Raw genomic sequence first — 25,603 nt, 5'->3', positions numbered from 1 at the left:
GAGAATGACAACTCAAAAAAGCTTCAAAGTTGGACACAAAACTATTGCAATTTATTCGTCATATTAATGTATGGCCATACGAATCGTTTTCGGTTATGCTGGTTCCTCAATATCGGTTTTGGTAGTACGGTGGTAGTCGGTGGTACCTTATTTCGACATCTTATGGAATGTTCAATTGATTATTACACGTTTAGATTTAAATTCGTATGGAAGGTAGCGACAATCAAGAATGTCTCGAACTGGAACATTGGATAGTCTACCTTGGGTATGCAAAGAATTTATTAGTTGAGATCTGACATCGCGATACTCCACGCATGTCCAAACGACATGATCAATATCCCGATAACCTCAACCACAAGCACAATGATGAGTCTCGGAAAGTGCAATTCGAAGGAGATGTGCATCTAACGTGTAGTGATTGGACATGAGTCTGGACATCACACGAATGAAGTCCCTACTCACATCCAGTCCCCTGAACCATGCCTTTGTCGATATTTTTGGAATAATTGAGTGCATCTACCGACCCAGATCATCTTTATCCCAAGAAGCTTGCCACCTGGCAAGTGTTCTTTGGCGAGATGCGCGATAGAATTCGTTGGAAGCAATCGGTCGCTCAAAATATCACCCTCAATAGCACCACACTTGGCTAAAATATCGGCTCTTTCATTGCCAGGAATCAGTTTTTATTGTTATAAAATAATAACTTTTGTTTACAACATACGTATCAAATTTTAAAGCAGCTTCTAAATCTAGATGTTAAAAATCCAACATCCGTATGGTTGATGACGCAAAAACAAGGAGGAAATCATCAAGATTGATATCAACATTGTTCCGATATGTTGATCTGGCTAGTTGGTGATCAAAGTCATTTACGAATAGATTAGTATGATAAGCTTAAAAATGCCCAGATGAATCAGGGTGATATTTTCGTAATTTTCTTTAAGGGCACTGCGTGTCCTCGCGTGCTTCTACAAAAAGCCTTGTATGTATGTATGTATGTATACATCTAGGCATATGTGTATTTATGTATGTATGGGTATGTATATACGAGGTCTGTTCAAAAAGTTCCCGGATTTTTTTATTTGTGCGCGTCTGGAGAGTCCGGTGGTCATTTTTTTTTATTGTGTTGGTACATATGTCCCTAATGTATGGTGAAATTTTCAGCTGTATTCATTGTTTACATTCTGTCTTGTAGCGGCTGGTGTAGACGTGTTTTTTTTAGCTCGGCGATTTTTGTTAGTTTAAACAATGGAAGAATTTAAGAGTCAAAGAATTTGTATTAAATTTTGCGTGAAAAATGAAATAAAGTGTAACCAAGTGTGCGAAATGTTACAGAGAGCCTACGGTGAGTCTGCTAAAAACAAGTGTTTATAAGCGTTTCCAAGATGGCCGCGAAGACGTTGAAGATGACGAACGCTCCGGTCGACCCAGAACGTCAATAATCGATGAAAATGTGGGAAAAGTGAAAAAAATGATTATGGATGATCGCCGAATCACTATTAGAGAAGTTGCTGATGAAGTTGGCATATCAGTTGGATCATGCCATCATATTTTTTCAAATGTTTTGGGCATGAAACGAGTGGCAGCAAAATTCGTTCTAAAACTGCTGAATTTTGATCAAAAAACAAGGCAAAAAACAAAACTTTAATCATGCCCCAACCTCCTTATTCACCAGATATCGCTCCGTGTGATTTTTTCCTGTTCCCAAAGTTGAAGAGACCCATGAAAGGACAGCGTTTTTCATCGATTGAAGAGATAAAGGCAGAATCGCTGAGAGTGCTACAGGGCATTACAAAAAGTGACTATCAGGGGTGTTTCGAAGACTGGAAAAAACGCTGGCATAAGTGTATTATATCTAGGGGGGATTACTTTGAAGGGGACCATATAGATGTAGACGAATAAATAAATATTTTTTTAGAAAAATGAGAATTCCGGGTACTTTTTGAACAGACCTTGTATGTTGGTATGTTTAATATACGTATTTTAAGACTAAACCAACAAATACACGATAATGTCGGAAACTGCAACTAAATTCACAAGACACAAACATGAACGCACTTAACAATAATTTTATAAAATCTGTTTGAATCAGTACAAAAAAAAAACAGTGACCAAGTAGGCACCATAGCCTAGGAACGTAGGAAGTAAATCATATCAAGTGTCCAGTGTAGAACTGAACCAAGGGACTGCTGCCACTGTGACTAGTTACAAAAAAAAACTTTTTTTAATCCACTTAGTGGTGTAATGATGCCTTTCTCATATTACTTATATTTTCAAAAATATCACTAGAAGATTTGACAAAAAAATTTCCATTCTTAATAAAATAAACTTTCTTTTCGTACGACCTAACATAACCTTTTCAATTTGTAAACAGTTATGTCAAGTTATTTTTCTTTATTTTGCATCGTCTCACTAAACGTTTAAACACACTTTGCTCTATAGATCTGGAACCGGAAGTCAGACCCGGATGAAATTAAACAGCAACCTATGAGACTGTAGGAACTTTAATTTGAGCCCAAGTTTGTGGAAATCGACCAAATATTTTTTCAAGTGATTGCATAAGCTTTTTATACGAGAAAGGCAATAAGTGTACTTTTATAGATAAACATCGTTATCATGATTTTGTGATAATACTAACAAGTTAGGTACAAATTGAATAAAAGACATACCAATTTAAATATTTTGCACCTGAAAAATATATATTGAAGTGTGGCAACCCTACACGCTATACGAAATTGAACAAAGCACGTTGCGAACGGAGCAAAGCCGCACGTACCGATGCGTACCAGTTTTGCATAATTTTGAATGACGATTTGAATGTTTTGACACTCATCGTTCTATAATTTCGGAACCGGAAGTAGGATCTGGATCAACTTTGCGGGCACTTTTTGAAGAATTTTAAGACTTTTCATTTGCTCCTTAGTTTGAGAAAAAAAATTAATAAATTTTCACATATTTCTTTGTAATTCCGGAACCGGAAGTCGGATTCAAATGAAACTTAGGAAAAATATTTGAGGCCATTCATTTGAACCTAAGTTTGTGAAAATCGGTTCAGCCATCTCTGAGAAACGTGTGTGACTATTTTTTTTCCTTTTTTTGGTGCATATCACTCTGTAATTCCGGAACCGGAAGTCGTATCGGGATAAACTTCAATAGCAATCTATGGGACTATAAGACCTTTCATTTGAATCTGAGTTTGTGATTCAGCCATCTCTGAGAAAATTGAGTGACATTACTTGTCACATACATACACACATACACACCCATACACACAGACATTTTGTGATCTTGACGAACTGAGTCGAATGGTATATAGCCGTTAGAAACTCGGGTTTCACAGTGATTTGCATAACCTTTCTATATGAGAAAGGCAAAAAAACGTAACAAAATGAGATGCAACAATTAATTCATTGATGTTAAACAGTTATTAGAATTATAATTTTTACGTTTCGTCTTTGACTCATCAGTGCAGAGCAGTTCAAATTGAACTGCTTAATGCTAAACTCGGCAGTTCAATTTGAACCGCTAAGCAGACGTAGAGTTTCTGCTACTTACAGAACACTTTTTGTTTTGCAACGAAGTGCAATGTCTTTTCTGACGTGCCGAACGAAAACGTGTTTTCGACTATTTCTGGCCGATGCAGGTTTAGTTTGGTCAAAGACGAAACGTAAAAATTATAAAATCGGTTATGTGCCCTAGCACAAAATTTGGCTAACCCCTAAATGAGTTATTAGACTATTTTTTGATTCCTTCAATGAAATAAAGCTTGCTTCAGATAGAATTGGAACAAAGACAATTGCCTGTATTTCAGTTATTTATTATTGAATTCAAGATCTTTTTTATACAAATTTAGCGTTTTCTTCATACTTTTAAGAAAAAATACGGATAAAATTATTCGTCACGGTTTCGAAGGAATTCTCGAATTTTTCCTGTAACACGGCTCATTAGGCGGCGCACATCTTCTTCATCCATCGTTTTAGCTATCTTATTCCACTAGGTCGTCATCTGATTGATGTCTTTGACAATCTTTCCCTTTGCCTTGAGTCTCAATAGGGCGAAACTGGGGGCAGTTGGGTGGGTTAAGGTTTTTCGGAACAAACTGGACCCCTTTCTCTGCAGCACCGAATTTTCTGGTTAAATCACGGTCCGACAGATTAGGATTCCTCTTAATCGTCTTTAAAATCTTACCACGCAGTTTCCGGTCGACAGTTCCACTCCGCGTTTGGCTTGAGGCTTCCGAATCGTCGTCAATTTCAGCTGTTTAGCTAACCTAGATGCAGACAACAATGTATTTTCCAAATAACTGTGCACAAATTTTTCCCTTCTTTCGGCTTCCATGTTGATTGTTATCACGAATATCACAATGAAATATCATTTTCAGTACTTTATTCAAGTTCGACTTCCGTTTCTATAATGACAAGGTGATAGGTTCTTGAAATTTCAAACTATCATAAAAAAATCGTCGATATCTTTTAGGTAGAGCTGAAAACTGTTACAATTTGTAGAAGACGATAAACAAGTGATAAACGATGCTGCAAAAGTATGCTTTTGTGAACTACCGGAATCAATCTGAATGAATTCAAAATTCGTGTCAAAAATTATCTAACTGAATAAATACTTTTTAATGAGCCTGTTACCCAAAATGTCTGTATGTGTATATGTGTGTATGTAACACATGGATCAATAAGTCCCGAGACTAAAGCAGAGATGGCGCTCGTAATAAACCAGTAACCACGTCTTTCTAGAGTACTAACCTTTGCTTGAAACGGGTCAAAATTTTAAGTCGATCCGACCAGAAACTGCTGAGTTAACAAGAGGAAGGTATTATTTCACCACCATGTGGATTAAGAAGAAGTTTTTGATGTAGGGATGATATTCGATTAAACTAAATAATTACTAACGATTTTAGGAAAGATTCCCGTTTTCTATACAACCTTTTCCAATGGATCCGATAAAGCGGAAAGTTTAGTTCAAAATATTAGTAATAAATTAGTTGCAGGTAATTTCGATGCCAATGCAATTCTCTAAACGTCCTTGTTCAAAATACAGATGAAATACTGAAAGAATTGGTCAGATTGGACCAACTTGAGAACGGTCAGTAACGGGCTCTTACTTTTGTCAGACACACGTCGTTGCATTGCGGCGCTATTAATGCAATGGTTCAAGTCGAAGTTTTTTCAATCGCATAACTACATAACATTCTTCTTGCTCTATACAAGATAATCGTAAAATTGTCCATTAATCGTTTTGGGTCTGCCTCAGTACAGTCAGAACACCGCATATTTTTTTCCCGACTTCAATTCCTCAGCGAATTCTAGAACAGGTTCAACGTAATTGCGGTGCCATGGTGTTACACCAGCGGAACCTTTGAATGCTTGCGTGCCAACTGACGAAGAGCCTTCAATGCAATGTCTGTGTCGATTTTCCGTCCCTGTGGTGGACGGTAGTTTGCAAACGGAAAACTTGGAATCTAGGTGAATTCTCCTGGCGAGTTCAGGATCATGGTCAGATGAAATTGCAGTTTGCTTGAACAGAAATTATCACTGATGCAATTCAGACATTATCGGGTTCCTAATAACTGCACTACATAACGAGTAAAAAATTGTCACGTAAACCTTTTAACGAACATAAACAAGCCGCCGATATTTAACTCTGCCATATGCAAATTACTGCGCGTAAACGTCAAGCAGCTGAGGCTTCTCGGTTGTGAATAGAGCCGGGCAGTGCCGGTGAGTCGAGGTCATCTGCAATCAGAAGCGATGCAAATTAGTAGTAGACTGCCGGAGAGGGACGACCGTCGACTGCTGCCGCTGAAAGGCGCCACACGAGACCGGTGCGGCAGCAGCACCAACTCACCGCAACCGCCGACGAAAGCGGAAGATACTGACACAGTCGAGTGTGAGTGTGAGTCGTTTTCCATTATTCATACACCGATTCTAATAGTGCAAACTTGCCTTTCAATGACGATTTTTGTTTTCGCGCATTAGCACCGCTGTTTATGACATTTGCTACAGCCAAACCATGCCGTTTATGCGTGAAATGCATCGGGTCTGAAATATCACATCCTGTATCGGAAATCATCCGATGAGGCACGGAACGGAGCGTCCTAAACAAAGCGAGCTTGTGATGGCCGGGGTGTGTTGATACGAAAATGATATGCCGGCTGTTGTGACTCAATTAGCCATTTATTTTAGCTAATGTCAACAGCAAATGAGTGTGTGGCTCAAATTCGGACCATAACTGATATGAATTTTTGCTGATATCACAAGGAGGGATGTCTAAAATGTGCTGTTCAGCGATTAGTGATGTGTCTCGTATGTATACGGGTGAGTTGATTGATTAGATAAAACGTTTGAAATCAACAAACAACAACTCGACTATCTTAATTGTTTGACAAATAATCGATCCTAACACAGTAACTCAATAAATGATCCTGAATTGTAGACTTAATTTTATGAAAAATCGATTTTACAAACGTTCGGCACGTTTTCTTGATTCATACAAAAAAATTTTCTGTAATTTAGTTCGAATCGTTTTCAGATCAGCCTAAAATAAATATACTACTTCACAAAGAAATCACAGTTTGCTTCCGAATTTGTGGTTGTTTATCTGGGCGCTGTATAGGAAAAAAATCAAAATTTCGAAAATCGCGATTCTCACTGAAACTGATTTTACATGGCAAAAAATCAGTTGGTAAAAGTTCGCTACCGAACATTCTACTCGATGATATTTGAGAAAAAAGTTCGCACATTCGATATAGCTAATATGATTCTAGAACAGATGATTTTTGGGAAATGAATTTTCATAGCCGTTGTATCTCAACCCTTTGTAGAGTAAGGAGTGTATCGAAAATAAGCTATCCACATACATTTGTGTTGTACGGCTGTATTTGTGATAGTTTTTTTGCTTAGATCACAGCATGCTGTGCGTTTGGCTGTCAGCTTTCGTTTGTTTGCTTGTTTGTGCTGTTGAAATTCTGCGTAACTGGACCAGAAAGGGGTGTCTCTAATCTTGAAGAACAAATCAATGTCAATACGTGATTTGGCCAAAACAGCAGGAGCGAGTGTCGGAATGATCCACGCTTTCAATAATTCAGGACACATACCTTTCAATTTCAACAAATATTTTAGTTGAAATAACTGGTGTTGTAATTGAAACAAAATTCTGTTAGTTGGAAAATAAATCGGTTTTATTTGTTTTAGACATTGCAAATAGTTGAATCAACTGGAACAATGTTATTGATTTGCGAAAATAATCAAAATATACTTACTGATACACGTCATGGTCTATTTAAAATAAGTTCGGTATGTTGAGATTCATGAAATAAATATCGTTGTTAAAATATAAACAGTATTTTATGTTGACATGTAATATCATTAGGGCTGAGAAAACCACCGATCACTGCTGATTTCAAGTGATCTTAACCAAGGAATAAATTATCATTACGAAATCAGAACTGATCTGATCTCTAAGTGATTTTGATTTTTGTATGATCATGATCATGTCAAGTTGAGATCAGTAAAGATCAAAATTCTAAAAAAATACTTCTGATTCGATCGGAAATGATTGATGTAGAAAAACGTTTTTAATCAGCAAAAGCGCCCGGAGGGGCGAGTAAATTAGCGAAATTATTAAATTTACCTAAAATGACTATTGAAAGATGATGCCTTCAAACGGTTGAACTAAAGTTATGCACTGATACTTTTAGTCAATTTATATGAGCTTGGGTGCATCAACCGCTGGGAATTAGAATTTTGCGACGGCAATTCAAACGCACCATTCAATCGCAGCGCATTCTGTGTGTTTGAAACCCTTCGCTCTTGTTACTTTTATAAATTAAAGCTAATGCATGAACATCATCATCGGTATCAAACAGCTGGAAGTAAAACAGTCTGCTGGAAGCAAATCAATGATCAAATTTGAAGCATAAAATTTTTGCGCATACCTGAAGGATTACGAGATGATCATTCATTAACATTTTCTAATTTGTCACCAAATCTTTTTCATCTTAAACAAGGTTAACTTTATCACAACACCGCTGTTGGATAAACACTTGTTATCATAAATTTCTCAAATCGAATGAACACAATTTCACCAAACGCTTTAACCATCGATGTTGTTTTCATTGACATTTTGAAGCGATGCGAACAGATTGCAACTAAAAAAGTTGTTGATTTTGCATTACGATTATTGTTTTGCTTTCAACTGTCTTCGGCATTTGACAGCATTCAAAACAACATATTTTTAAACTACTTGAATATATGCAAATCAAAAACCATATTGGTTGAATCAAAAAGAAATAAGTTGAATCAACTATCGCAAAAATCAAAAACTGCGTTATCGCAATTTTCTGATCGAAGGGTTCTCCGTGCAGCGTATCAAGAGGCGAAATCACCTGAAGACCTACAAGAAGCAGAAAATCTCGAAACAAAGTGTAGAACAGAAGAAGCGAGCAGCAACAAATGCCCAGAAATTGTATTCGCGTCTTTCGCAGTGTCCGGATGCACGCGTTTTGATGGACTTATGTAAATGAGGACTCAAAAACCCTTCCAGGTCCACAATACTTTACTGTCGTCGTTGGGGTGGATGTGAGCGATGCGGACAAGTCGATTCAAGTGGAGGAATTCGGTCGAAAGGTACTGGTATGGCAAGCAATATGTTCCTGTGGTTTGAGGTCAACCATTTTTTACACTACCGGAACTATAAATGCAGAAATCTATTGATCTGAGTGTCTCCAGAAGAGATTGGTGCCTTTATATAAGAAGCATAGTACACCTCCACTGTTTTGGCCTGATTTAGCATCGGCTCACTATGCCAAAACCACTCTGAATTGGCTTGCGGAAAAGAGTATAAATTTCGTTGAGAGAAATATCAATCCACCAAATTGCACTCAGCTTCGACCCATCGAACGTTACTGGGCAATCGTGAAGAGGGTATTCAAGAAGACTGGTAAGATAGGAACATGCAGGTGTTCAAAAAAATTTGGCCTCAAGCGTCCAAACAATAGGATGCAACAATTTTCCGGAACTTGATGAAGAGCGTTTGATCAAAAGTACGAAAATTCGTGAAGGAATAACTTAAATTTCATCCGGTTTTCATTATGCTCAAGTTTAACCTCGTACAATAAAGGATCAAGTTTTTAGTTTGAATAAAATATCGTTTTTTACTATAATTTGAAAAAAAATTTAAAAAAATTGTGGATAGCAGGGTGGCAAATGACCGGGAAAATCGGGAAAACTTTTAGTGAAAAACCGGGACAAATATTACTAACTCACCTATGCGTAACAGTTGTTAGAATAATGATTTTTTTCAACAATTGAAAAGTAGGAGACAATACCCAATTTTGCGTTTGAGCGAAATGTTCAGTACAAGTGTTGAAATAACTTATTGTCCATTTAAATATGTCAAATATACCAATACCCCATGTCTCGTTCAACGATTTTTAGAGGCTTGCAGGCAGATTCAAATCAAACAGGAAGCGTCAGAGTTTTTTTTAGTTGTTATCAATAACAGCATGATGAATGCACATTTTGAAAAATAAGGCTAATTTGGATGCTTCTGTTGGTTTTTTGTTAAATTTTTAAATAAGTATTCAACACATCTGCAAAATTTATGGCAAAATCTCAAGGTAACATAGGGAAAATTTTTAACAAAATTATTGAACATTTTTAAGAGCCTTCATGTTTTTAAGTTAGCTAATGATTGCCCTTGTATCGTCATAATTTGTCTCGATAATGTCATCTTGAGACAAAACTTGTGTTATGCTTATATTTTTATGTTAGATGTCAAAAGGACACGCAAAATTGGAAGACCTTGATCTTATTCACCGATTACAGGAAGTATTTGAGTTCCTTTTTTGAGAGTCTGGATTCTATACTGGTTTCTGAGGACCAGTATAGAATCTTGGAAAGATTTCGAAAATTGATTGATTTGTTCAGTGAATCTATATTTAATTTTCTTTTAAAGGTCCTCAACTATTCCATAGTATAATCACAAGAACGTTGATATTGATGTAGATGAAGGTGAATTGAATTTATTTGAGCTTTTGGGCCTTCAATAAAGTAATGATTTAAATTATGCACGGCTATATCTATATTTCCCAAAACAATTTTAGGGTTTACATTCAATAGTGTTCTAGTTGATTACAGGGTCCGGCACTCGAAGTGTAACCAATTAAAAAGGCCATAAATTCAGTTTGGAAAATTACTTTTACTTAATTCAAAGTACAAAATGTGTAAAAATAATACAAAATTCAGAATCAATTCACTTTTGCTCGATATGACCACCTTTTGCCTTGACTTGATGACTTCAGAGAGCGAAGGAGTTGCTTCGTTTGGCCGAATGTGACTTGCAGGTATTTAGGCCCACTCGCGGACAATAACTTTTTTCAGCGCCTCGAGACTGGTGTATCTTTTAGTTCGGACTTTGCTCTCCAAAATGGCCCAAAGAGAATAATCCATTGGATTCGCATCTGGTGAATTCGAGAGCCATTGTGTGGACGTGATGAAGTTCGGAACGTTGTTTTTCAGCCATTCTTGGTTCACTCGAGCTTTGTGAGACGGTGCCGAGTCCTGCTGAAACGTCCATGGTCTGCCACCGAAATGTTTGTCTACCCACGGCTTCAAAGCAACCTCCAGAATACTTTCCCGAAAATATGTCGCATTTACCTTGATGCCAGGCTCGATGAAAACGATTGGAGAGCGCCCATCTGCGGTTACAGCGGCCCAAACCATTATCTGTTGCGGGTGCTGCCTCCTGGTGGCCAATCGATGACTCAAATTCTCGTATGAACGGTCGGTCAAGTAAACCCTATCGTTTTGAGAGTTTACGAATTGCTCAATTGGAAAAATTTTCTCGTCAGGAAATACAATGTTCAGAAATTGACCGCTTTCGGCAAAACGAAGCAACTCCTTCGCTCTCTCAAGTCATCAAGTCAAGGCAAAAGGTGGTCATATCGAGCAAAAGTGAATTGATTCTCAATTTTGTATTATTTTTACACATTTTGTACTTTGAATTAAGTAAAAGTAATTTTCCAAACTGAATTTATGGCCTTTTTAATTGGTTACACTTCGAGTGCCGGACCCTGTAGTTCTAAACTGGTAGAATATATAATTAATTGAACTAATCATTGCTTAATTTGAAACCCTGAATGTTATTGATTGATCTGCTAGAATCAGATCAATTGTAGAAAGATTTCTCATGAAGATAAATGAGTTGAGCTATTGGAAATAATACTGGTTTAAAACCAGCGGAGAGTTTATCATGAAGAAAACGTACTTCCTGATTATTTTTCTGATCCTCTACGAGCATCTAGAATCCTATTAGAAAAAAAACAGATCGATATATTGTGCATTTTACCAGTTATCATTTGATTCATTTGCCCATCAACGCATTGAAATCGTAAACATTGTTTATTGACTGACAGATACATTAGAAAAAATTGGTGTTTTAAAAGAGCAAGTCGTGGCAGCCGAACGGTTTTCCGAAATCTTCTAATCTAATGATTTAAATTCAATTCTATTACTTAAAAATTTCAAATTTTTGATTTGACAGAACTTTGTTAATAATTGGTTTTAAGGTTTTCATCACAATCACAGCATGATAATTCATCTGAGGGTATCGTTCATTGAACAGATGTGCTTTTTTTTTCATAAATACATTTATTTCTTAAGGCAGTTTACATAAGTTTTTCTTCGCCGTAGCATCACATTTACATAATATTCTTATCCTAATTTAATTCTAACATAGTCACAACGTTTTGCATTTATTAAAATATATTCTCTTATTACTTAAATATCATCTTAGGTAACTCGTCATTAATTATGAAATCTACTCGGAAATATTATTTGAACCAAACGATTAACTTCTATAAATTATAAAATAAGCTGTTATTTTCAGACATTTTGTTAATAATTTTATAAACTGTTTCGAGTTTGTTTGTATCATTACATTATTTTTATTCTAATTTAGCTATTGGTTAAACTCATGGACGCAGCTGGGATCAGAACTAAGTCTTGAAAGGGGCCTTTATTAAATTAAAACTCCAGTTTTCTTTATGAAATGATAAATAAGTTACATGTATGAAAGGTCACGACAAGCAAGAATGTCTCGAACTGGGATATTGGATAGTCTACCTTGGGTACGCAAAGAATTTATTAGTTGAGATCTGACATCACGATACTCCACGCATGTCCAAACGACATGATCAATATCTCGATAACCTTCGCCACAAGCACAATGATTAGTCTCGGAGAGCCCAATTCGAAGGAGATGTGCATCTAACGTGTAGTGATTGGACATGAGTCTGGACATCACACGAATGAAATCTCTACTCACATCCAGTCCCCTGAACCATGCCTTTGTCGATATTTTCGGAATAATTGAGTGCATCCACCGACCCAGATCATCTTTATCCCAAGAAGCTTGCCAGCTGTCAAGTGTTCTTTGGCGAGACGAGCTATAGAATTCGTTGAAAGCAATTGGTCTCTCATAAATTTCACCCTCAATAGCACCACGTTTGGCTAAAATATCGGCTCTTTCATTGCCAGGAATGGAGCAATGAGCCGGGACCCAGACTATAGTGATTAGATAATTATTGTTCAATATGTCGTTCAGGCACTGTTTTATTTTGCCCAGGAAAAACGGTTCAGTCTTGCCAGTCATGTTTGAGCGAATGGCTTCAATTGCACTCAGACAAACAGATGTGCTTATAAGCGACATAATTTAAACAGTATATGTCTATATAACAAATTATTGTACCATGGCCGAAGCCCTGGCGATGACGATATTATGTTAGATTCGCTGTGCCATCATCAGTGTTGGTGATTGCCGATAATTTGGCAGAAAGCGGCTCAATATTTCTCTACATTGTATACAACATTTTCAATCTGGTAGAAGCTGCTACAAGAACTCGCTGTCACTCAATGCATGAACCGTGAGAGAATTTTTCTACATTTCTTCGCTCCACTTCATACTCTGATTATTTCACAACCCTTAACAAAATATATTCAGTCCGGCAATGACCGGCGCTGTGAAAAATTTACCAAGAGAGAATCGCAAGTTGATAATCATCGCAGATAATTCGACTTGATAATTCTCATACTAGGTTAAAATATACAATATTTCAAAACCCTGGTCTGGAGCATTCACAGCTATTTTCATAGATACAACTTATACAAAGGTTATATGCACATAGTTAGAATAAGCGGCAATAGTAAAATGATTCTATCGCAATTATCCACTGCCCGTATAGAATCGGATAAGAATAAGAACCGCCCGTTTGTTGCTTCAGAGAGAATCCCCACAGCAGCGTGCTAACCAGTGATGCTCAGACAGGCCATCGAGAGAAATTCGCTCTCGCACTGGTGTCCATTCTATGTAGAATGAGCCGTGACGGTGTTTTGTTGCTGAGATGATATCCGTCTCTCTTTGATGGCACTGATTGAATCGTGTGAAGAGTTGGTAGAGAGCGTTCTTTGATACGATAAAAGCCTTTTTTGGCCATCATGCCTGTTACTTGCGTCTCGCGGTAACAAGAAAGACCGTAGATGATTTCCAAATTCGTAGCGACGTTTATTCGTTCAAAGTTTAGCCGCTTTAAATTCCTGCATAATTACAATAACATTAGTAATAAGGCATGTTTAGGTTAGGTTTTACAATTGGTTTCTTACGTTTTAGTGCATATACTTGTCTTTCGTTTACTTCAACTCAAATCAGTTTCTGTGTCTTGCCTGCTCAATCAAGCTTCGTATGATCCAGCCGTACTATTACTCTGTACTATCATTCCATACTAATGGTCCGTACTACTAGGTTAAGCTCACATGCAATAGGATCTAATTCAAATATATGTACATATTCAGTTGTGAACCAGTTCAGTAATAACGTTATACTACCTCAGGAAACAATTCAATATAGTTCACGAAATATGAGATCATCAAGGGTTTTCCATGCAGACTAATCCGAAATAAACCTTACACCGACACGTTTTTCGCACTTACTCAAATTTTTTCTTCTTACTTATCGTACCAATATTGTTATTCTGAGTTTAGATTTGAAGTATGACATTTCAATTCATCCATCCGCAGTGTTCCCATCTATGTGCTTTTTATCGACACCGAGGAGTTTCGGTGACAATGCCGTTTATAATTTTCCTGCCGTACTGAGATTTACACTTTTACTTCCGGAAGGAGCGAAGAAAGCTCTGTGCAAAATGATTTGAAGTTGCAAGCATAGATTGTTGTTGTTTTTTCCGAATGGCAAGCGTCTGTTTTTGAGTTTGTTGTTCCTTATTGATTTATTTTCAATCATATGTATACCGAAAAAATAATAAATACAGTCATGTGCACTCGGTAGAAATCGGTTACGTGTAACCAAAGCCCCTGAATGACTTGAAAAAGGTTTTATGATTTTCTTATATGTACAAGTTATAATGAATATTTTTTATTTATACATCGAAATGCCTAATTGAATCCTCAATTAGCGGGCCTATTACAATGATCCTTTTTGGACATGGTATATCAGCAACTGAAATGAAGGTACCATTACCCTACTTTTATCTCTACTATTGATCGATCTTAGTTCTGAGCTGAAACGGTGGCCTTTATTATCGTTCTTGCATATACTCCCTCTTACACTTCACTCACAGATCATTTCACCCATCAGGTCTCACATGAAAACGACACAACCTCACAAAATGAACTGGATGAACATCGTTTGACAGCTATCAGTGGTTTGCTAATTTGTTCAGTCTGTATTATTTTATTCTATTCTACAATATTCTATCTCATTCCACAGTATTCCATGGTACACAACCACCAATAAACGTAAAAGATGGACTAAATTTACCGTTCGTTTGCTGTCATCGTGTGAAACCCAATTCGGATACGTTCACTTCACTCAATTTCCACTTCATACTGGTAATAAGTGCCGGTGGTACATAAAACAGAGCTCAGTAAGCCCTACCGGCCTCTCCAAAGCCCGGATTATTGGAGCGTAATGCAATCAACATTTTATTCAAGTCGTTCCATATTTCATTCATTAAAATGAATAATTAAGCTAAAGCTGTAACATATATCTATATTAGATTCTAACTCTAAATTATTGTATCTGACGATGTTTGCAATACCGCCAAGCCCACCAACCACGGGAGGGACATAAAAGATGGAGCACCCTGTATTCAAAATAGAATGGCATTTCCAGAAACTATATATTGGAGAAGCCAAGTGAAAGAAAAACTAACAGAAAAGATGAATTTTTGGAAAAAGATACGCTCAGAGACAGGACTCGAACCTGCGTTCTTATGCATTCCGTGCATACGCGCTACCATTTCGCCACTCTGATCTTGTTTTAGCCACTGCAAAACTCGAAACAGACACAGTAGCAACGTACATCGAACATGGTCTACATCCTGGCCGTCTCACCCGACCGATATCTCACATCCAAACATCTTCTCTGTTCATCAAACACTAGTCCTCTCGCTTTATACCTATTTCTCCGATCAAGCATTTATGCACGGAATGCATAAGAACGCAGGTTCGAGTCCTGTCTCTGAGCGTATCTTTTTCCAAAAATTCATCTTTTCTGTTAGTTTTTCTTTCACTTGGCTTCTCCAATATATATTTCCGCTCAGTCATTGCAAAAACTGAACATAGTCATGGCGGCTTTACGTCAAACTAAAAATTAATAAATCGTTAAAAACAATTGCGGTTTGATTTTCCGTAACAATCTGCTTCTGGTAGGAAAGGGCAGACAATCAATACAACCTTCATAGGGGTCTGTCGCTGACGATGTCCAGCCAGCGACTGGCACCATTAAGAAGGTGACAAGCGATTATAAATACACTCTCCTACTCAATGCTTGATCGGAGAAATAGGTATAAAGCGAGAGGACTAGTGTTTGATGAACAGAGAAGATGTTTGGATGTGAGATATCGGTCGGGTGAGACGGCCAGGATGTAGACCATGTTCGATGTACGTTGCTACTGTGTCTGTTTCGAGTTTTGCAGTGGCTAAAACAAGATCAGAGTGGCGAAATGGTAGCGCGTATGCACGGAATGCATAAGAACGCAGGTTCGAGTCCTGTCTCTGAGCGTATCTTTTTCCAAAAATTCATCTTTTCTGTTAGTTTTTCTTTCACTTGGCTTCTCCAATATATATTTCCGCTCAGTCATTGCAAAAACTGAACATAGTCATGGCGGCTTTACGTCAAACTAAAAATTAATAAATCGTTAAATTTCCAGAAAGTTTCACATGATGAAAAAAGATGCAAGTCAAAGAGTTTATGTGGCTTATGAATGTCTCCTTAGAATAATACTGTATGGTTAATGACGGCTCACTAATCAATGAGTCATTTTGTCTGAAGCACGATATTTCGCCAAGGTTTGTGTGGATATTAAAATCAAATACCGGAATAATTATCGTTATTTTCCATTCCTTTGTTTTCTCTACTGTAAAGGTGAGTTGTGTTTGTACCAGCGCGTACTCTAGAGAAACTGTTTTGTGATTTATTGGTTCATAATTTTCGGCAAGTTTTTCTACTGGAAGGATGAAAAACAATTAGCTTTCATTCGGTTTAAACATTCTTTCTTTAAATTCACATTTTTTCGCGACACCAGCTAGGAATGTAAATTTCTACGCAGCGAGAAATCGTTTTGCTTCGAAAATGTGAAATCGCGTCGCCATTTGTTGTGTTTTGTTTCGGTTCAAAAACAGTTTCAATCGAACGATCAACTCGCATCTATATAAATAAAAGGTTCACCTCACCACGCGTCGGGTTCCTTCAGCCGAGTCGTAATAATTTGTTGTCCCCGTCGACTACTTCGGCAGGCAGAGTTTATCCGGTTGAAGAAAATTCTATTCAACGCTCGAGAGACCAGTTTGACCGTGGCGTGGCAGCGGGGAACGTGTTTGAGCACGAAAACACATCATCGGTCAATGGCCATAAAACAGGCAGCAAAACGGTACAGAGGAATTACTGGGAAGGATCGCTTCGTTCGTGCCGTCGAGGAGCTCATTGATAGATACTATCTTTTGGTCGCGGTGGGACCGCTGTCATTTAATAGTGGTATTAGTTTATTTTGCAATTTTTGCTATTTTTGCCGATGACGATGAAAATGGAATAGTTCTTGTACATGATTAGACTGCAATGAATGTTGAACAGTTTCAAAAAACAAGCACTGAAAAATTGTCAATAGCGTATATTTTGCCTCCAGATATCCAAAAAAGTACACCAGCAAGTCTATCTTGATTTGGGTGGCGGTTGTATTGTCTAAACAAATAAAGTACAAACCATGTGAGTCACTAGACGCATAATGATTTTTTTTGCAGTACCGGAGAACCAAAAAAAAAACATACGGCCGGCGCCAATCTGCCGACACCTCATTCCGTCAGACTGTCAGTTATTCAGTTGCACAAACTGTTTTTTCCGCCCTTCCTGGCAGAGTGCTGAGAATTTTTAAAACAACAATCAGCCTTCCATTAGAGACAAGAAACGGCCTATACCCAGCGCGACAAAGCGATAAGGGCCTTCACCTCGGAAAACCAGATTCCATTGTTTGATGAAATTGTTTTGAAGGTTCCATTGGCAATTCGTGACTATTACAGGAATTGTTTCAATGCAAAAATGCTAAACTGGAGCAACTCGAATGCATTTTTTTCTAGGTTAAAACCACATTTGGCAAGGAACCAAATTTCAACCCGGTGTGGGACGCTTGACCTAATTTTCCATCCATGGACTGCCAATGACGTAACAATTGTTGCCTGGATTGTTCCATGGGTTCCCGTTCCAGGTGCATGAAAGTGGTAGCCAAACTGTAAAGTTTGGAAAAATGATTTATTGATGCTAGTATATTGTTAGATCAGTGCTAGCGGCACGAACGAATTCACGAATTCAATCTCGCTGCCCAATTGTCGGTCGACGCTACATCTTTGGGCACCACTCGTCACCGCCAATCTGGTTCGCATGACTTCACGATTTCTTTGTACCGACTGGCTTCAGTCCATTCTGAATTGTGTCACGATTTCTTGTCCTCCGCCCAACCAGTTTCGCGAGTCTCGCGCGTACTCAAAGGCCTCCGTTTACAACCGAAAGCCCAGCAATTTACTGCCTTATTAGATATGCTTTTTTCAGTACGATGACGATCGAATCGATCGATTGTCATCGAAACAGTGCCAGGGCTTGAGACCGTCGGGAATCTAGATCATTGGTTCCGATAATGATCGTTGGTAATGTGCTTTCGTTGTCGAACGATGTTACATCACGATGAGCCCAGCTGAAAATGTTACGTCTTCGATTGTGCTGCAAAACAGACTCTATTTAGGTGTTGTTTTTGTTCCCAAGTCAAGTTTTTACATTAAAAGACAACAGTTCTACAGTTAGATGCTTCGTTATCTGAATTATCAGTCGTATCTCTGTGCGTCATTGCAGATTTACCTTACCATAGACTGACAGTCGTGAGTAACCAATGACTGGAATACACTTCCCAAACATATTTGATTAGGATTCATTTTTTGGTGGTTTTCGATTTAGATTAAAAAACCGTTTGATTTTGGCATGGCATGGTACAAAGGCGTTACCTGTGAAGTACTAGTAGGTTTTCAAGAAAATGCGTTGATTTGTTTCATGAAAACAAACTTGGGAAGTGCACGACATGTTTACTTCCAATCAATACATCTATTTAAGGGGGCTAGGTGAAGGTTGTAAGTTATTAATCAATAGTTATAATGATAGAAATCATATGCCTTACAGCTATCATCCTAAGCGCCTAAATTTCTGTAAGTAAGAGCAAATTTAGCAACTGCAAGATTCATATAGGTGGTCTATAATAAAACTGAAACTGAAACAAATGTATCCCCAGCAAGATGTTTTAGTTTTATTTATTCGAAAAGTTCTACTGTCAAATTTAAAACTGGTATACGCTGCCGATCTATTTTTTCTATATTCGAAACACAGATGAAACGCTGCTGGGGCTGTCAGTTTATTTTGTTATAAATTCTAGATTCAAATTTTAAAACTGACATAAATTATGCATCTAGATCTAGAACACTCCGTGCCCTAATGTGATTACCTGCTATTAAAGAGTGTTACGGTCAAAAATTGATTAAATTCGCAGAGCAGCGCGTCAAAACGGTGCTCGCTTATCGTGAATATCCGTACTACGCGCACATCAAGTTGATGAATTTTTTTGTGTTCCATTTACAGGGTTGTTACAGTTGTTGTTATGGGGATTTCGCGGATTTAGAGCGGTTTCTGCTCAGATTTTGATGCGATGGCGCGGATTTCGCGCGAATTTCAAGAAACATCATTTCACATTTGTTAATCATTTGTTCGAAAAAAGCTTTTATGAAATGTTTTATAAAGCTCAAAAAAATTAGGGAATCGGTAAATTTTTACTTTGAGAAAACCCATATTTACTAGAAGGCGGTTCTAGCAAATGTTTTCTTCAGTGGACAAAATGTCGATTTTATACTCTCCAATCTCGAGTTGTACATATCGCTATTTAAGCATAGCTGTTACCAGAAATTACAAAAACATTTCGATATATGTGATTGCGTTTCCCCATTCTAATGCGGAAATCGAAAGAAGATTTTCGCTGAAAAGTTCGTATCGTTTTCTATGAGAGGGCGCCACTAGAATTAAATCCATACCATTTTCAGTTAGTACCAACCTTCAAAAGATACGTGTATAAATTTGACAGCTGTCTGATTATTAGTTTTTGAGATATTGCATTTTGAGTGAAGCTACTTTTGCTATTGTGAAAAAAATTGAAAAACAGGAATTTCGTGTGTTGATGAAACACTACTTTTTGATGAAAAAAAGTGCCGCCGATACCAAAAAATGGCTTGATGAGTGTTATCCAGACTCTGCACCGGGCGAAGCAACAATTCGTAAGTGGTTTGCAAAATTTTGTACTGGTCATATGAGCACCGAAGACGATGAACGCAGTGGACGTCCAAAAGAGGCTGTTACCGATGAAAACGTGAATAAAATCCACAAAATGCTTTTCAATGACCGTAAAGTGAAGTTGATCGAGATAGCTGACACCCTAAAGATATCAAAGGAACGTGTTGGACATATTATTCACGAATATTTGGATATGAGAAAGCTTTGTGCAAAATGGGTGCCGCGTGAGCTCACAATCGATCAAAAACAACAACGAAAAACCATGCTGAAATTGAACGAATTGGGCTTCGAATTGCTCCCTCATCCACCGTATTCTCCAGATTTGGCCCCCAGTGACTTTTTCCTGTTCTCAGACCTCAAGGGAATGCTCGCTAGTAAAAAATTTAGAAGCAATGAAGAGGTAATCGCTAAAATTGAGGCCTATTTTGAGGCAAAGGACAAATCGTACTACAAAAATGGTATCGAAAAGTTGGAAGATCGCTATAACCGTTATATCGCCTCTGATGGCAATTATGTTGAATAATAAAAACGAATTTTGGCAAAAAAATGTATGTTTCTATTAAACGATACGAACTTTTCAGCCGAATTGTTAGAATAAAAGAGGTGTGCCAGTTGACTACCTACTGTTTACGACCAACGTATGAACCGGCGAATTGCTTACCTAAATTCTACCTGTTTCACATATAAATAGCTATGCATCGTAGAACAGATATCAGTTTATAACAAATCTCTTTCGAATCAGTTACAATACTACAATATAGTTTTCCCAAAGTGTTGTAAACCTTTTCCTGGTTTTGTGTATTCCGGAAATTTTTTCCAATTAACAGAAACCATAATTGAAACCATAATTAGAAGCTCAAAAGTGCAAGGTTAAATTGAATACCACGTTAAGCATTTGTGATCGCTGTCGTAGGCGAGCTTATAAGGAAAGTCATACGTCGGAAACAGAAGGGCAGTCAACAACGGAACCACAACCATCCACATCGCCATACGATTTAGAGGAAGTACCTTCAGCAGCTTCAGTCAACTCAGCATCTCCTGAAGCATCAGTCGCGGCGGAGTATTCAAGAGCACACAACATTGAACTCTTCAACAAGGGCATCGCAGGAATCAACGTGTCTCCGATATCAACGAAGAAACCCCGGAATGTTAATTGTTTTCAAATATTCGGGTTCCCGGCGGATGAAGAAGATCCAGAATTACTCAAAACGAAAGCAGCAGAGTTGGATGAAGTGATTACTAAAATGATAGAGCTGTTTACTAAGCCTGATTGCACTAGGAATGAAAAAGTGCGTTTGTTGCCAGTCCTGCCAAACTCGTGGGCAAGAGCATCAACGGATGAAAAAAAAAACAAGAAACAAACGGGACGCAGCAGGAACGAAACGATAGAAAACGAGGTGCTTCAATATTTCAACAGCGATGACGTCAGCAGAGTAATGCCGGGATCAAGAGATTGCGTCACAGTCAAAATAAATGGTAAGTGTGAACGCAAACAAAAACGATTGCTTTATTCATCATTGAAAGAAATTTATTTGGGTTATAAGGAGGATTTTCCAGATCGAAATATTGGATTTAGTACATTTGCAGCATTAAGATCAATTGTTATTTAAAAAAGCTATTATGTGACTCATCAAAAAGATCCTGCTACCTCCGTGAATGCAAAAGTTGTCCAGCGACACAAGATCTGGAGAGAAGCGTTTCAGACAATTTCGAGGAACGTGATTTGACTGAGATAAGATTTGAACAATGGGTTTCTACTGACAGATGTTTCTAGAGAAATTTGTCAAATTTGCAGCATATTTTTGCGAAAAATTAGAAAAACCTGTGACTCATGATTTTATTAAAAATCAGTGTTGGCGCTAGCCGGGACCCTACGTTGTGTTTAATTAAATCCTCACTAGGATATTTCAGCGAAGCGACGGCAGCTATTTGTCGGTCGACCTTACTTGCATTCGCACTGCAGTACACCGGTAGCGAACAGCAATGCAACTAACGGGTTCTGCAAACAGCCACAGCGGTCACCAAAGCAGCCAAAGGAGCAGAAGACGAACAGCCACAAACAAACAGCTGCACTGATAAAACTCACAACTGGATGAACCTTGGCGGACTCTTGCCAATAAAAAAACTACACTATTTTAACGTTTGAGTCACTTTATTCACTGACTATTGCTAGTGTATTTCACTTCTGCTGTTCGATACACTTCGGACTTTATGATAGATCAAAAACGGTCCGATTCTAATGCAGGTTTATTTGAGATTGACTGGTCTGATGATTGTGAACAGAGCGAGAAGATAAAATGAAAAACTGAGTTGCCAGAAGGGCCTGAGAAACTGACATAATTCTATGAACGGTAGCACCAACTATCTGCAGAAGGCAGTGTTGGTAAAAAGTGTCGCCAGTAAAACTAGTGCGACGCAACAATCAGCAATCTGATTTTCTTAAAAAGGCAAAATCTAATTTAAAGACAGAAGAAATTGTAACTATTGGCGATTCTTCAGAAAATTTTTCATTTGTGCTTCAAGATGCTGTTCAAAGCCACTATTGGAGCAATGATTAAGCAACCATTCATCCGTTTGAAATAAGTTATAAAGAATTAGAAGAGCTTAAACACGATACCATCGCGGTTCAAGTGTTTTCACACTTAATATCATTTTTGAAAGACAACATTCAAATTAAAAAAAGCTGATACCAGGCACACAGAAATACCATTCTTGCGTTCCGATTTCAGAAACCATAATCGTCTCAAGACTGTATTCGAATGACGATGCACATAGTACTCATACAATTTTCAAAAACTTAAAACCTTAAATATAATTAAGAATTATTCATGTACATGTAATAATTGTAGATATAGCAAGCAAATAAACAATTCATGGAACTATGAAAAATGGTGTTATAATGAAATATCCAAGTATCTCAAGAACAGCTAATTTTGGATGGGATAGCCATCAATCTGTAGGTTTTCATAAGAGCTTTAAAATAAAAATTTTCAAAAAAAATCGAAACCCTGATTTTTTTAACTTAATTTATTTGGTTCATTTTGAAATTATTGAGGAAAAAATCAATATTTTTTCAGTGTATATTTTTTTAGAGTACTGTATTGATTCCCTACAATTTCTTCTTGGACGCCATTTTCGTACGATGAACGGTTTCCGAATTACAACGAGAAGAACTTGAACATTTGCATGTACCCGTAAACTGTTTTAGCTGCAACTTCTTCATTTTCAAAAGGCATTTTTGATGGGATAGCCATCAATCTATAGGTTTTAATAACAGCTTTAAAAAAAATATCAAAAAAAATTAAAACCCTGATTTTTTTCATTTAACTGTTTCGGATTATTTTGTAATTATTGAGAAAAAAATCAAAACTTTTTTTCAGTATATATTTTTAGAGCGCCCAATCGATTCCCTACAACTTCTTCCTGAACGACATTTTTGTACAATTAACGGTTTCCGAGTTACAACGATTTGAAAAAGGTAATTTTTGTGAAATGCAAAAATGCATACGCCCTTTTTAAAAATCAGTCGTGAGTCGGATTGACCTCTCCATTGGTTCAACACTTATGGTTTGCCATACTGAAGCCATATGCAAAGTTTCATCCAAATCGGAGAAGGTCGAGTCTGATGATCTGCTAAGCATTTCTGGAATTGCTCAGAAGTATCTGTGCTAAATTTGATAGAAATCCGTTCAGTAATTCCGAAGTTATGGCGTTACAAACACACATCCATTTATATATATATATATATATATATATATATATATATATATATATATATATATATATATATATATATATATATATATATATATATATATATATATATATATATATATATATATATATATATATATATATATATATATATATATATATATATATATATATATATATATATATATATATATATATATATAATACAGATTTTCATCATAGCGTATTGTTGTATATTCTTCACTTACGTTTCGATTCTTTTCGAATGATCATTAGGACTTGCGGGATGTTTATTTTTCCCTACTCTTCAATTTTTATTTGCTTACTAACACGCGTAATTTTCACACTGAAGCAAAATATTTGCTTAGTTTTGTATAAATAATAGACAAACAAACGTTAGTTGGAAATGGAAATGAATCTTGAAAACCTAAAGAAACGGAGTGGCAAGCAATAATCGTACCTGTCTCAAATGATCATCGTGAGTTTCGCTCTCGTTGTTCGCACCTCGCCACAAGGTATTAACAGGATGATTACCCTACCCATTCCCCGTAGTCCGCTTGAAACTCGTCTTTACCGTAAACAAACCGTTCCCCTTGTGCTTGGCTGATTGAAGTTGCAAAACAAACTGTCGCTGTTTCACCTTGGCAGTCGTCGTTACCGTTGTTTTTCACCTGCTTCTGAGTAGTTTGCATAAATTTGAATAAATGTTGTAAGTTTGGTTTGGTCTAGTCTAGCGGACCGTCGCTGATCTGTGTGTAACTGTTGTAACCGTCAGACCTTCGTTAAGGCGTCGAAATCTGGTTTTGAAGTGTTTACCTTGCAAACCATAACGAACGATGACTAAAGCTGCTGGGTTTCATTCGGCTGTGAAGTTCTAGGCCACGGTCCACTCGGTGTAAACTCGCTGCGTTTGTTGCGCTGAAACACGTCACACATTCGCACATTAGCAGTGCTCACTAGAATGGTTAGTATTATTATAATAAGCAATACGGCCCCCCTTCCCCACTCACCGGAAATGGAAACGCTGAACCTAATACGGAACAATGCAGGATAGTTTTCCATTCTAATTAGTACATTTCCAAATTCATTCTATTCTATTCCAAAGCGATGTGAAAACTATTAAAAACCACATCGGACGGAATCTTCGATTGGATAGGCAATATTGCGTTTCGTATATGATTGATGAGACATTAGTAAACCGGCTTTTTATCCGCACTCGACCGGGCACTTGCTCATTCGTTACCGTAAACAATACACGCGTTCGTGTGTACACACAGGCTTGCCCGATTCATTGGAATGCAGAAAGTCACCCCTGGGGCACTTGTCACGTTTCAGTGAAGCGACCCGTCGTGTTAAGGATAATAATATTTTGCGATGTTTTACTTGAATAATTATTTCATTGCTTACATTGTTTGTGCCAATTGACATAATTCTATTTTTCGTTTTTTTCTGTCTCGTGCTAATTTCAGGTAACATAACTGCCGTTTTCACGACCAAAGCTAAAGGTCACGAACTGATAGATGTTATGGAACGGCAGAACTACGAGGTGACGATGCGAATCATTGAAGGCAGCCGTCACTACCGATCGTTGGCCAACATCAACAGGTTTGTTTTGATCGATTTTTAGTAGCAAATATTTTTTCTCTTGAGAATACAGTGGAGTATCCTACGACGCGGTTAACCAGGAACGCGAAAGAAGAATCCGATAAAAAAGAATCCCAGAGTGAATGCGTTTTCAACGTTTATTTGTCTTCTGTTAAAAGTTAAACTAGACAGTCTTCAACAAATTTGTTGTAGTTGTTTAGACTTGCAGTTTGGCATACAATTAGTTGGGAACTACTTCACCAGGGGCGTTCCGAAAAGAGCATGAAATAACGGGTGTTTTTTAGGAGGTGTGTTTTTTTTCAATTGGTTAGTTGTTTTGACAGTGTAAAGTGACGTCTCTACTCAGTATTGTTTGGCAAATCATTATGAATAGGTTAACTCCAGA

General features: G+C 37.4%; 1 protein-coding gene across 1 annotated transcript in view; it reads left to right on the top strand.

Annotated features, from left to right (window-relative positions):
• The window catches only part of LOC131435167 (E3 ubiquitin-protein ligase goliath-like), a 191,492-nt gene that overhangs the window by 144,200 nt on the left and 21,689 nt on the right, over positions 1–25,603 (top strand). Inside the window, exon 3 of the mRNA XM_058602777.1 lies at positions 25,083–25,218. Coding sequence (XP_058458760.1) covers positions 25,083–25,218 — 136 coding nt within the window. The remainder of the gene's footprint in view (positions 1–25,082; positions 25,219–25,603) is intronic.

Source organism: Malaya genurostris, chromosome 3 (genome assembly GCF_030247185.1).
Source record: "Malaya genurostris strain Urasoe2022 chromosome 3, Malgen_1.1, whole genome shotgun sequence".
Taxonomy (NCBI): Eukaryota; Metazoa; Arthropoda; class Insecta; order Diptera; family Culicidae; genus Malaya; species Malaya genurostris.
The sequence above is the reverse complement of the archived record's forward strand: the minus strand, read 5'-3'. Positions and strand labels throughout refer to the sequence as shown.